Raw genomic sequence first — 14,010 nt, forward strand, 5'->3', positions numbered from 1 at the left:
AGGCAACACCACAGTGTAGGAATAGTCTCTCACAAGCTAAAGTCTCGTATTCATAATTTATCAGCTGATTATATTTTGCATTAATAATTTGAAACCGCAACTAAAACTGTCGGATAAATGCGGGCGGAATAAGAAAGTGCAATAAAAATCGGAAATGTGCTGGAGTTGAGGTATTGAGGAGCGTAAAATAACCCTTAAAACCGTGAGCACAGTACTTGAGTAAATGTTTTCAGTTACAATATAGTCAAGTATCTAAATGAAGGCTATGATATTTGTGGGGGATGTACTGACCATCGCTGGGGTCCAGGATCTCCACTGTTGCTGTGGGGGGGAACTCCATCACTGCCATCACCGGCTCGGAAAGCAAAATCTGGAAGGTCTCGGCCTGCTCGTACTTCCCGTCAGTGAGGATCCGGACCCGCCACGTGGCTCTGGTCTGCCCCGGGTTGAACTGGACCTGCCTCTGGGACTTACCCTTGAAATCCTCGTCCTTCTTCGAACTGCCGTCCTGGGTGCCGATGCCTGAGGGACGGACGTGGAAGGGAAGAGAGAGAGAGACACAAAGAGAGGAGGCCGGGTGAGTAATAAAGTTTGAGACAAAGCAAAGAAAACGACCATGAAAACGTGTCAGGCAGGAGAGAGAGAAACAGATGAAAAGCAGATAACACATTCACACCCTTTAATGTTGCTCAGAGAGACGTGTGAAATGAGCGCTGCATCTGTTTTTCTTCCCTGATCACTTACACAGCCTCCGAAATGTGTGAAATGAATTTGTGACTGAGGCGTTTAAATAAACATATTCACCTCACGCAGATGGATTAGCTTCCACGGCTGTTTGGTGTGTGTGTGTGTGTGTGTGTGTGTTTGTGTGTCTCTTCTCTTCCCTTCAAAATGTCTCTTATTTCATTTATAATGAGTCTTTTTCATGTGATACCACTTTACAGAGATGTGTCTAACACTCAGGCTCATCGGCACACCTTCTTCAAAGCAGGAGAGCGACTGGGTTCCAGATTAAAGCACACATCAAGGAAACCCAGGTGGGATAAGCCACACAATAACGTGTTACATTCGGAAATGTGTTGTTCATCTCCCACTGTCTGCATTCATAGAAACAGCGTGAGAAGATACAGGCCTGTCTGCTTGATGCATGTTCTTGTAAATTAAAAGGATTTGTTTCCCAAGCAGTGGAAAGAGAGCAGTGACAAACACGGAGACAGGACTCGATGCATTAAGTCTCACACACAGCGAGAGGTGAGTGTTGTATGCAAATAATAAACTGACGATAATCACACGTGCAGAAATACAAACTTTGACTCTGATTTCTGTTACTGTGCTCTTGTGAGGATCTTGTGTGATTTTAATTATTGACAATTAGGGTTGCAAAATTCCGGGAATATCAAAGTTGGAAACTTTCCATGGGAATTAACGGGAATATACGGGAATTAATGGGAATTAACGGGAATTAACGGGAATAAACTGGAAATGTTGTTGGTAATTTATACTATATGTATTTACCTTGTCATATACAGGCATAAATATAAACCTTTAGTATTGTCATAGGCTGATTTGAGCCCTGAGGAAACTTTGGGCACTTGACTATATGCTTCTGCATTGTTATGTCATTCTTAACATAGGTCTTTGCACAGTATTTATAAATGTACACAGCCTTTCCTTCTACATTGGCTGTGGTGAAATGTCTCCACACATGAGACATGAGTGCACGTGGCATTGTTCTGTAGATTAAGATGAGAAAAAAGTTTGTAAAAAAACGCTAATGCAATGCCAGAGATATAAATAGTTAGCCAAACAATTGGAATCGTCTGTAAAAATATTTTATAATTGATGGATTAATGTATGGAAATAGGCTAGATGAACAGATGAACAATCCTCAATCAGCATGCTAATATATTTTCTCCAGTAATATCATCGAAACTTACCTGACTAGTCCTGCACACTACAGCAGGCCTCAATAGCCCTGCTGTAGAGTGAAGGATGCTGGGAATTATCTGTGCATGTGATGGAAGAATGCACAGTGGAGAGTTGAAACTCAACGTTCCATACATCTTTAAAATAGAGTTTTGAATTATCTTTTTATTGCTGAGCGTTTAAGTTGCGTATTTAAGTATTTTTTTTAAAAATTCCCCAAATTCCCTAGCCTGGGTGCCAGACGAACTTAGCCCCGCCCACAACATTTGTTGTTCGGGAAGTTCGGTCTGGAGTCGCTCCGTTGGGGAGAAACTATGCTCGTACAGAAGCTGGTCGATCCAATCAAATCGTCAGGGCGGGCTTTATACGATGATTGACAGATGATCTACAGTAACGTCATCAACCACGTCACCAGAGAGCGCTGCCTGCAGAGCTGAGATGTGTCAATGCTGCCATCGAGTCTGTTTCAGAGACATCGACAGCGCATTCATTTTGAAAGAGGAACAGAGGAACGCGATCAAGGCATTTGTAGATCGAACAGATGTTTTTGCCGTCCTCCTACGGGATTCATAAAAAGTTTAATTTATCAGCTGGCCCCGATGCTGCAGCCACACAAGCAGTCATATAAATAAAAAGAGAGTGGGGGGGGTGGGGGGGGGCGCTACGCTCCTCAGCACATATGAGACAAAAGACACATAGGTTGGGACGCTGTTAATGTTGGAGCAACAAGGAAGTGTACGCTTGAAAAAAATATATGCCGTTTCTCCTCCTCGCTGTTCTCCTACAGAGCCATGACAGCGGAGCTCAGCAGCTCCGTGGATTTCTGGTAGCGACGGATCTCTCTCAGAGCCTCGGGACCGGCGGGTCGCGGTCCCGGGCCGGTAGCGAGGCTCTGAGAGAGATCCGTAGCGGGCTTCTTAACGCCGCCGCCAGCCGGGCTCTCACGAGCAGCCCTGCTTCCATTTATTTATTTAGAGAGTAAATAAACTCCTGAAACAGACAACTGACAACAACTATGCGTCGCTTGACATACGTCACATATTACGTTGCTCTGATTGGTTGTAGGTCTATCCAATTGAGCGAAGAGGCATCTGGTTTCCTGGTTCAGTTGAAACACGCCCCATAATCACAGCCCAATGGAGCGGTCTCAGACTCATATTCTGACTAGAATAATGAGTCTGACAACGTCAGGCTACAAATTCCCCTTAACTTCCCATGGAAAGTTTCCGGAAAGTTTCCAGAAATTTACCGGAAAATGTCCACCCCTTTGAAACCCTATTGACAATACAGTGAGGGAAGCTGTGATGACAAACTCAAGGATTGTTATAACAGGCTATTGATGTTAAATGTTGAATTGTCTGGGTTTATTTTTGTTGTAGTTTTTCTGTTTTCACAAGTGGCACAAAATGTGCTGCAGATGGAGTAGAGATGTTTGACCACAATCCATTTTTTATAGGTTGTCAAAGACTCACTGTTCTGGACAAGTTTCTACAACAACAATAACAACAGAGCTCACAGAAGTGCAGAGAAACTGCTGGTCTCCACGGCTCATATCTCACATTTGACCCAAGCATCATATTAAATCCAACACCCTCTATTTCCTCTGCGTTTGCTCAACGTGAAAAGCTAATGATGCTGCTGGAAGCTGCACTAACACAGTGCACTGCGCTGCTAAGAGTCTTATCAGGAGCTGAGTGGAAGGTTCACGAGCTGAGAGTCACAAGAGCTGAGCCGAGTTCGAGCTGCGCCGACAGCAGCGTGACAGAAACACACAACTATAGAAAGGATTTCAGGCTCGATTGATTGGGCACTTCTGTGGTCATTTGTGCTAATGGTGTGGTCACTTTACAGAATTGTTTTATTCAATGTGAAATGCCATCGACATTGATCAGTTGTAGAATGTGGATTCGGATTTTTAAAAGATTTCGGGCTCAGGTCGGGCTCGGCTAACGTTCTCTCTGGCTTGGTCAAGTTGGCAAATAAAATTGGAGTCCGATCAGAACTCTGATCAGTTAATCTGTAAGAAATGCTACATATCTGTGACCTCAATATGTTAATTGAAATAGAAGAGTAAAGACCATCAGAGTCAACGATGTATACTTATATTCAGGTTCGTAATTTTAGTTTTTTGTTACTTGAAAAAGGCAGAGCTCCCTTTAAAGCAAACTTTGGCCGTTTTAACTTCTAAAATCTGTACAACACACCCTGAAAATGCATCTAATGCATCTATTCCCTATTCCTTTCTCTTTTTCATTATTAGAAATGTGTGTGTGTGTCTTAGGATTAGGTCATTATTTATGGTAATAATGCACAGCACATGCATCTCCTGTAGATCCCTTGTGCATGATTTGAATCCCTTATAAGACTCTGCATCTAAAAGCAAAGACTACATTTACATTTATATACAAAGAGGTAGTTTACCAAATGCAAATTCATCCAATGGCTATTAATAGGGTTGACTCGGGGAAGGATTATAACTTCAAAAATAAAGTGAAAATGAGAAAAGGTGTCATCGCAACAGATGGTTCCTATATGATCCGGCTTTCTGTCCTAAAAAAATCAATTTCGATCCACATCAAATAAAACACACAAGGGCAAATTCCGGGCGACAGGAGAGATGAGACATGCATCGCCCGGGGTCACACCGGGGCTTTTTCTCAGCTGGAGACAGATATACCCACCCGGGACCTTTTGATCGCTACGGTGCTGCTGCTCAGCGCTGTAGTCTGTTGTGTCTGTGTCTCCAGAACACACACAAACACACACACACACACATAATACAAACGCACAAACACGCTCTGTACAGCTGTGAACATTTTCCTCCTTTTGTTCTCTGTTGTACATTTTTCACAGCTGAGAGCAAACACTGCAATAAGCTGTGTTTGGCTGAATGTAAAAAAAACCAACCACACACAGTTCATCATAAAATGTATGAATGCAGGAACCTTCATGCTCATTAAACCGGAGAGGTAATTTCACATCGAGACAACAGAGGTGGAGATCTCTACATCCTCCTGGCTTGGTACCAATAATGAGGCTGGAATACATCCCACAGAAGGTAGGGAGATATACGGCAACTTAACCTGGCACAGATACACCTCGTTAACAAGCCGCCATTTGTCTCTCGGAGCAAGGACAGACGGAGAAGAGGACGGAGCAGGAAGTCTTCAAGGAGTCGCTCTGACTTGTGAGAGGAGCAGGAAAAGACGAATGAGAGTTCAGTCCCGTCTCGTTGCCCCATGGGGCGTCTCTTAGTACTCACACAGAAGAAAAGACGAAAGAAAGGAAAGAGAAGGAAAGAGAAAAAGTACCAAAACAAAGACAAGCAGAAGAGGTGCACTAAAAATCAATAGCTGGTTTCAGACTTGCACCTAAAAATGTTTATGTGAAAATCAAAATGTCTCAGTCAGTTGCTCCAGACTTTCCATTAAAAATACCCGGAGAATTCACACAGAGCAAGTGGGCGCGTTGACGAGGTCTCGAATACACAACAGACGCAAAACTGAAAAGATCAAAAAGAATAAATATGTCTCAGAATGGAAAAGGAGACGCAAACAAAGCTGCCAACTTGAAAGACAACGCGAGTCATGAGCATTCCATGACGCCGAGGGCAGAAGCCGCTGTCAATGTGCCTTTAAACAGATTCTGATAAAAGCTAAAAGATTAAGATACATTTATTTGTCCAAACACATGCACAGACATGCACAAGCACACTCATGCAAGGAGGGAAATTTAACCTCTGCTTTTAATCCATCTGGTGCAGGACACACAGAGCAGTGAGCAGCCATGTACGGCGCCCGGGGAGCAGAGGTTGGGGGAGTAAGGTGCCTTGCTCAGGGGCACTAGACAGGGTAGGGAGAATCCTCTTGGATTTTTGGACAGATCAATCCAGGTTCGTCTATTTGTTTTTTCTCTGTGGAGTCGAACCAGAGACGAACCAGAGACCTTTTCTGCCCATAGTCCAAGTTTCTGCCACTAGTGCACCGCCTCTCAAAAGCACTGTTTGTGTGGAGAAACATCCGACTTGGACTCGTAGGACTGTAAACCACGTTCGGCTAATTTGTCGTTGGATGATAACCAACGGGCTCCGAGATTATGTCCTGCTCTACCACGCCTCACCTGAATGTTCCTGACATGTTCCTATTGTCCTGAACACGTCTGACCTGACGATCTCCCGCCGTGTTCTTCATGAACCCAATTTGTTTGTTTGTAAATGGCAAATTTCCTCCAACCAAATACAGGATGCACACAAAGAGTAAAGCAATCTACAGATAGAGGAGAACCAAACTGCGGATGAGCTCCTCACTGGAGTAAGACAGACGGGGGGGTAGATGTAAGATGTAAGACGAATGACAGAATGGATAGTGGGAGGAGGAATATAAGACGGAACTCGTGGCCTAGACCCAGGACTTGAAAAGGCTGCGAGGGAGCAGGAGGAAGAGAGAGCTGGTGTCTTTGATGAGAAAAAGCAGGTCAGGTGCAAAAAGGACCAAAATGCTCTCTACGGTGAAATGAGGTGAGAGGAGCTTACGGATGAAAAGACTAGAAAGTGAGAGGGGTTAAGTGGGTTGACTGGGACAGGAGTCACGGGGGAGAGGAGAAAGTGAAGGAACTCAATTAGAAGAGTGGGGCAGGTGAGGGAGGGCAACAGGCCCGGGAAGGGTTAAGCTGAAGGTTGATATCTTAGTCATGATCGGACTATTTCTTTTCTTCCGCAAGAAGGAAGGAAAGCAGAGTGAGACTTGTGAGCTGGAAGACAAGAGGCAGAAGGATCCAGCCTGATCCCTGGTTCCTGTTGTGGCTGAGCTCTGCTTCGCGGGAGCATCTTTGAACCTTGATCTCGTCTCTGCATCCCTCCTCCGCTGATCCTCTCTACCTATACACGCCCTGTTGTGATGGAGCAAGCGGAACAGCTTCTCTCCACCTCCGCCTGCAGGCACCACACCAGCTTTCCTCAGCAAAGCCTCTGTCAACATCGCCGGGTGTCTCTCTCCCTGCGTCACCATCCCCGACACTCTGCATCTGATCTATCTAATCCATCTGCACACACACTATCCACTTTAATCACTAAATCCTATGATGCTTTTTTTACTTTCCTTCCTTTCCTGTGCTTTTTATATGCGCTAGATAGTTTGCACACCACGTCTCTGCATGTTTTCTAACAATTTACAGCTATTTTCCCTTGAAATTAAACAATAAATTGGAGGTTTTGACACTGAGCTATGATTTGGCTCAACAGCGCAGGACTTACATCCCTTTTTAAAGCTCAAACAATTCACGGATTTATTAATTAACGAACAGGAAATTAATTGGCAACAACTCTGATAGTCTTTTTCTAGCATAAATGCCAAAAGCTGCTGGTTCCTGCTTTGCGAAGGTGAAGGTTTTCTTCCTTCCTCTGCTTCCTATCATCGTAAATTCAATATATTTTTTTATTTTAAACTGTGGCCGGGAAAAAAAACAATCAATTATGTCACATCGGGCTCTGCGGAATAGTGCTGGCATTTCACAAATGTCAGTTAACTGCGTTGGGTCCAACTGATGATGTGTTTGAAAGTGCAGCGCCGGTCCCGCGGGACATCAGCAAGCAGGACGTGTCCACCGATCTGTCTGATGCTCACGAGCAACAGCAGATTGGCAACTGAATTTAGAATGTGATTAAAGGTGGCTGTTGTTGATGTTTGTCATTGTTCAATTATTTTCGATCCTGAAAACTGGGTTATATAGTTTGTGCAAACACTGCTGTAGTTCCTGCGCTGGTTATCTGATGTGTATATAAAGTAGAAATCCTTGGAAGGTGAACAGACCATTGACACTTTGACCTCATACTTGTTGTTTCAATTCAAATCTTGTGTAACTGTCATTCCACTTTCTGACGGCACTGTATCATCAGTTTTAACATAAAATGCAAAAGGCAATCTAAAGAGGCAATGTTTGATTTGTCCTATTAGAGCCACTGTAGAAATATGGCAGGGCAACATGACTCACTGGAGGACGACCCTCTCCCAATTAAGAAATGACAGGGTTAATTCTCAGGTAACAGAAACTTGATGATTTGCATCTCATCAGCAGTACGTGTCAGCTTGAGTAGCAAACTGACAACCGCCAATATCAAGACAAAATGAGGGAACTCGAGAGGACGCCAGCTGAACCAATTCATCAAACTCACTGGAAAATTGTCTCCGGTGGCACGAGAACACTCTCAAAAACCATTAAGGCTCGAGCCAAACACCTGAAAGCCAAATTAGCAAAGGGGAACACGAGTGGCGCCTCACTGACACCGACTCCGAATGAGATATTTGCTTGACAACAACACAAACTAAAGCCTTAAAACTGAGTTGAGTCGACAGCGTGGATCAATCCAAGGTCCCATTACTGTGTCAGTGTGGCATTGGATTGAATTACATCGAATGGTGTTCCTTCTATTTTGTCCATTTCGAGCGTTGCCACTCTATTATTGTTTCATCGGCTCCATTCTTCTGTTCACCGGCCCAGCAAATTGAAATCTATGAAAGTTATTAGGGCTTTGATCAGTTGCAGTTTTTTACTCTGGGTCGTCATCAACTGGACCATATTTCATCATCTGTGCCGTGACTGGACCTTTCTGGGTTAATCACAAATACAAAAATGCATATAAAATAAAATATAAGCAGACGTATGTGTGTGCAAATCTGCCGCTCTTAATGGTACGGTAGCCTTTAAGTAACTAGCCACATTTAATATCCAATACTAGAAATTACATGTTCTTTATTAGAACAGCAAACAAACACATTCATACACTTATTAGACAGCAGAGGAGTAAAATATATATCTTGAAAGTGGTTTATTATAATATAAAACATACTCAAAATTCCATTATGTTAACTGTCTGATAAAAACATTGTATTTCTACTTATTTGTCATATTTAATACAAAATATTGTCTTTTTGGTGAACTTTTAAATAAAGTGTGGCCAAAAATAGTTGCTGGCTGCTATGTTACGAGTCAAAATATTCTATATATGACCTTTAAAATTACAAGTTAATATTTATTCTCCGAATCTTCCTCAAAACCAACTTATGAATAAAAATCACCTCTGCTCAACAAACTGCAGCTACATCGGCCCGGATGGAGGACACTGTCACATTGACACTTCCTAGCACCATGTTGTAAAAGCAGGACTTGTGTGTGTGTGTCTGCGTATGTGTAGGTGTGTGTGTAGGTGTGTATGTGTGTGTCATCAGAGATAACCAGATGCTCGCTCACCAACTGTGCAAAGAGACGCAGGTTACACCGCGAGCTCTCATGTGTGCCCAAGAGATCCACTCACAACCTTTTCCAGAGAGGCATCACACACACACACACACACACACACACCACACGCACACACACACACCACATGCATACGCACAGGTACACAAGTCTTGAGGTGCACATAAACTGCTGCTGTGATGCTGCGACCAGACGAAAGCTACGAGCAGGGGATCAGGATGACGTGAGAGGTGGGAGACGGTGAAAGCCGCTTACAGCCGGTGAATCTCACCGAGCGAACTCGCTGAAGCGTGATAAAGTCTGGGCTGAGTGGGGGGGGGCGTTCAGGGACAACATCATCATCATCCTTCTAACCTTCGAACCTGAACACACACTCCGACATAAGCACAGAACCAGGTCGGACTGTTGTTGCCAACCCCAAATAACCTCCATCTGCTGGTCGGAGAGCTTATAAAGAAACTCTGATGTTTGTGTCGTCAGCTGGATTTAAGATTTGAGACTCAGCAGTGTGTTCTCTGCATTTTATTCTTAAGCTTGCTGAAGATTCACTTATCCTAAGACCTTCAGACAGGGGCGACATGTTCCCAGTGTCAGTGTTGTCTGCTGTGACTAGACTTTTTAAAGCCTTATATGGATAAAAGACGACCTGAGGTAAAATGCTACCTAAGGCCAGTGAGCAGAACTACTTTAGATGGATGTCAAACTTAATGTTAAGGTCTAATTTGGAACACAATGTAACAGCAGCTATTTCCATCTCAGCATCCGGAAAACAGTTTCCAAGAAGAAAAGCACTTGTCACAGAGTAAAAGGTACATCAAGTCACTTTACATGCAATTGTCAGCACGTATAATTTTGTATTTAGTCTGATCTTAATGTCATTTCAATCTCCTACCACTTCTATATTCTGCAGTTTAGGGCACTGACGCGTCAAACCCACGCACATGAAACAACTTGTCAAGGAGCGACTAACACTCACTTTGCCTCCTGTCTACTGTGGAGAGCCGCATTATACAAGGTGCAACAATACAAGGACTGTATTTCTACTTCTAATTATTTAAAGACAAACTAAGAAACCTTTTTAAGGTGATAATGACAATTCTGTTGTGATGGTAACATGATGGGTTTTTTTTTTATCGCTGACTTCTACCCTGTCCACAATAAAACAGCTAGAAACAGCAGTGGTGGCTACATATCGGTTTACAGGAGACTAAGCTAACAATGGATTTATCATCGATGTAGACTTTATCGCCACCTGCTGGCCCAGTGTACTTGTTTGTGCGTTTGTACCCATTTTCGTGTTCTTGTCTAGACAGAGATATTTTGTAAAACGAAGGTCGTGTGAATGGAGCTTTTTTTTTTAAATCAGAGGGGAAAATATCAGCAGTGTAAACAAAGTCCTTAACCCTGGTAATGTCTCCATCATCTATTCTGTCAGTTTGTTCTCTCAGGTGTGTGTCATAGTCACAGCTCAATGTGATGCATGTTTATTGCCTTTTCACATGTATTTATTCAGATGCCTATTTCAGGTCCTCGTGGTGACATGCTGGGAAATCACTTGCCCTTCTGGGAGAAATTAAGTAGAACTTTGAATATAAAGAAAAACAGCATTTTGCTTTCACTTGCAGCAGAAGTAAAAGTCTTTTCTTGACATTTTTTTGTTTTTCCTGTATGTGTCAGGAAATAAAAAGTGGCATTGTGCTCCGGGCACTGCACTCTCCTTAACGCGGTATATTTAGTTTCTAAGAATTCATGGCAAAAAATACCTTGGAAACTCTGGGATGACTTAAAGCCAAACTAAATGACCCAGGCAGAGGGGATGGAACTGGTGAAACCCTGAGGGGGAAAATGAAATTGGGCTTCAACTTCAGTAAAAGTTTTGGGAGGAAAATGATGTTCACAGCTCCGCAGCAAGAAAATTACCAACTTGTGATTACATGTCAAGCATTCAAGCTAAAATCTTGAAAAATGAGGCTGAGGATTTGTATTATTTCCTGAATTCCACAACATTTTGCCATACAGTAGGCTACAGTTTTCTTTCTATGCTTGTTTCGCACAGAAACAATAATGACAATAACAAGTGATGGATCCTTAAATGAACAAGAGGCGTATTCTGACCACTAGCCAATTTAATCATGTAAATACGAAAGAGGAGGCAAAGGTGGCCGGTAAAAAGCATGGTATAATGGCACAAAAGCCGGGTATGTTGTGTGTCTCGAGAATGTGATTGTGTGTTATGACGATCATGGCGGCACCAAGCTTTTTTTATTTAGCCTGTCAACACGCTAACATACTCACAAAAACAATTCTTATGCTTTGCTAGCTTTATAATGTTAAGCCGGTTTAATGTTTGCCATGTTCATCCTTTTGGTTTAGCTTATTTGCTAACGTTTGCAAATGTGACAAACCACGTGATAGTTGTGGTGATATTTCAGTTTTGAATGAAGTGTTGAACTTACAGTGACCCACCAACAGGCCGACATTGTTATATGTAGAACCAACAACTGAAATGTAGTGTAAACACAAAGTATGTCCTCACAAAGAAGAAAGACAAACCCACTCACCGATGAAGGACGTCTCTCCCAGGTAGCCTCTCCGTCTCAGCACCACCTCCAGATACTTGTCCTCCTCGTCCACCACGTAGTATTCTCTCTCCAGGGAGATCCAGGACCAGTCCAATCGGAACTTCTGTCCCTTCAGCTTGTTACCACCTGGACCAAACACACAAGAACATTGTGTTAACTCCGGCTCTTTAACTTTTAGTTCATTTAAAGTTTGAGCGTACAGTTTATTATCTAGAATCTCTGTGGAAATACCTCATGAGCCATTGTGGGTCTGTGCCTATTTACTTCTAATGATAAGTACCGAATACTTGGCATTGGGTTTTATGCAAAAATTGGAAAGGAAACTAAAAGGCGAGTTCTGTGACCGGAGGGAGAAATGATTGTAAAACCATAATGGTGAAAAAGTGCATTCATTATTTTGAAAGTGAAGTCCTGTAAAACATCTGCTGCAGAACTCTTTCTGCTGAAAAACAAACAAACAACCCAATCTTGTATTCAATCTCTCCATGATTTAAACGCACATCCACCTTTGATGAACTGCGTTTTTTCCTCTTTTTTTTCCCCTCCTCGCTTCGGCAAAAATAGCATATCATCCCGAGTGTTTCAGCGTGCCAGCCAATCAGTGCTATAAAGCGAGGGGTTGGCAGAGTAAACGCTCGTGTTAGTGCGAAGGCTTGTAGAACTTAATAGCTGCCACTTCAACAGGCGGGCAGAAAGGAGAGATGCTTTGTGCGGCTAATTTGCCGACCGACTGCCGGGGGAGGAGGACGGGGTTCTGCAGTAATGAATGGAAATAATGAGAAAACGTTGTAAAACTACAAGGAAATAGGTGGAGGTGGGATCTTTTCTTTCTCTGATAAAGAGTGTTTGACAATGGGAGTAAAGCTGAATGCCTTCATGAGGGTGTGTGTGTATGTGTGTGTGTGTGTGTGTGTGTGTGTACGTGTGTGTGTGTTTTCCTGGCAGGGAAATGCAGAGGCGGCCGACTGTTTGTGTAGAAACGTTATGTGGAGGCTGTCGGAAAGGAAATCTCATTTAGTTCCATTGAGGACAATTTCAAAGCTATTTGCTTCAAAGCTAACCCTAATGCTTATGCCTCTTAAAAGACCGAAGCAGTATGGCTGTCAGAAGAACACACAGCACAGCGCTCTACCGCCGCCATCATGGAGCTTGTAAATGGCAACGTGGAATTATCAAACCAGTAAAAGAGCTATTCTGTGGCTAATCCTGCGTTGTGTGATGCTCTGAAAAATTGATAAAATAAGAGTATTTCCCAAACCCTGATCGGTAGGAAACTCATCTAGACACACATAGAGTTCTGTGTATGGATAAACCTGCGTCGTGATACCGTGGTGATGCTCAAAAGCAGCCGAGGTGAAAAGTTCAGCACTTTCCGGTTTGTCACACAACACAACAACAGGCCGAGGGGGGGGGAGGGAGACAGCTCGTACAACCACAACTCGTGTATCCTCCGAGGAGCCTGTGGGCCAAGTTTAGGCTTCGCTTAGCGCTCAAATATGAAGTTGCACACAAACACACACACATCCCTTCTTCTTTCCAACTTCACTGCACCGTTGACTTTCATCCCGGCTTCCTGACGGTAAATACGGCATCAAGCTGCCTGAAATCCTAAGTGTGTGCGCATGTGTTTGTCGGTCCTTCTGTGTGATCTCCCACTGGAAGTGAGGAGCATGTGCACGGACAACAGGGATCTGAGTCAGTCGGGTTCAGACGGCCTCGTTCCTCCAGCCTTTCAAGAAGATAAAAGACCGCTCACATGTGCTGACCATACAAAAAAAAAAGCCGCTTTGAAATCATCCTCAATAGAGATAAATTCACTTTTACAGCGTCTTTCAAAGGCTTCCCTAACAAAAACTGACCACAAGAGGGTTTTTTTTAGCAATTAGGGATCAGAGTTTTTGAACAGCAGATTTCAAGAATCAGGGCACTCGGAGAACTCTGCCGAGAGAAACTTTGATGCCTCAGTTTTCATGCTGGCTTGTGATCTAGGATCCACTTCATGGAATGATCACAGACAGCTGTCCAGTCGGATAAGACTACTTTTTTTTTATTTCTCCACAAAAGGGTTAAACAAAAAAAGAAGCTATCAAACCTAAATCCACAGTAAGAACGTCTCTATTGTACGTCTACAGTTTGTAATGCTCTTATCGAGTGTGTTGCAGCCGTTGCTTTTCACCGCTCCCTCCTCGAGCTGAAGAAATGTTCAGTCGGCGAGCGGAGTGAAGAACCTGTAATTAAGGTAGAATCATTC

At 43.3% G+C, this 14,010-nt stretch overlaps 1 protein-coding gene across 2 annotated transcripts in view; it reads right to left on the reverse strand.

Annotated features, from left to right (window-relative positions):
* Positions 1 to 14,010, reverse strand: part of LOC133019657 (FRAS1-related extracellular matrix protein 2-like) — a 64,464-nt gene that overhangs the window by 30,218 nt on the left and 20,236 nt on the right. For both annotated transcript variants that reach the window (XM_061086213.1, XM_061086212.1), the window contains exons 3-4: positions 11,739 to 11,885; positions 292 to 522 (exon numbers count right to left, since the gene is read on the reverse strand). In XM_061086213.1, coding sequence (XP_060942196.1) covers positions 292 to 522; positions 11,739 to 11,885 — 378 coding nt within the window. The remainder of the gene's footprint in view (positions 1 to 291; positions 523 to 11,738; positions 11,886 to 14,010) is intronic.

This window comes from Limanda limanda, chromosome 14 (genome assembly GCF_963576545.1).
Source record: "Limanda limanda chromosome 14, fLimLim1.1, whole genome shotgun sequence".
NCBI lineage: Eukaryota > Metazoa > Chordata > Actinopteri > Pleuronectiformes > Pleuronectidae > Limanda > Limanda limanda.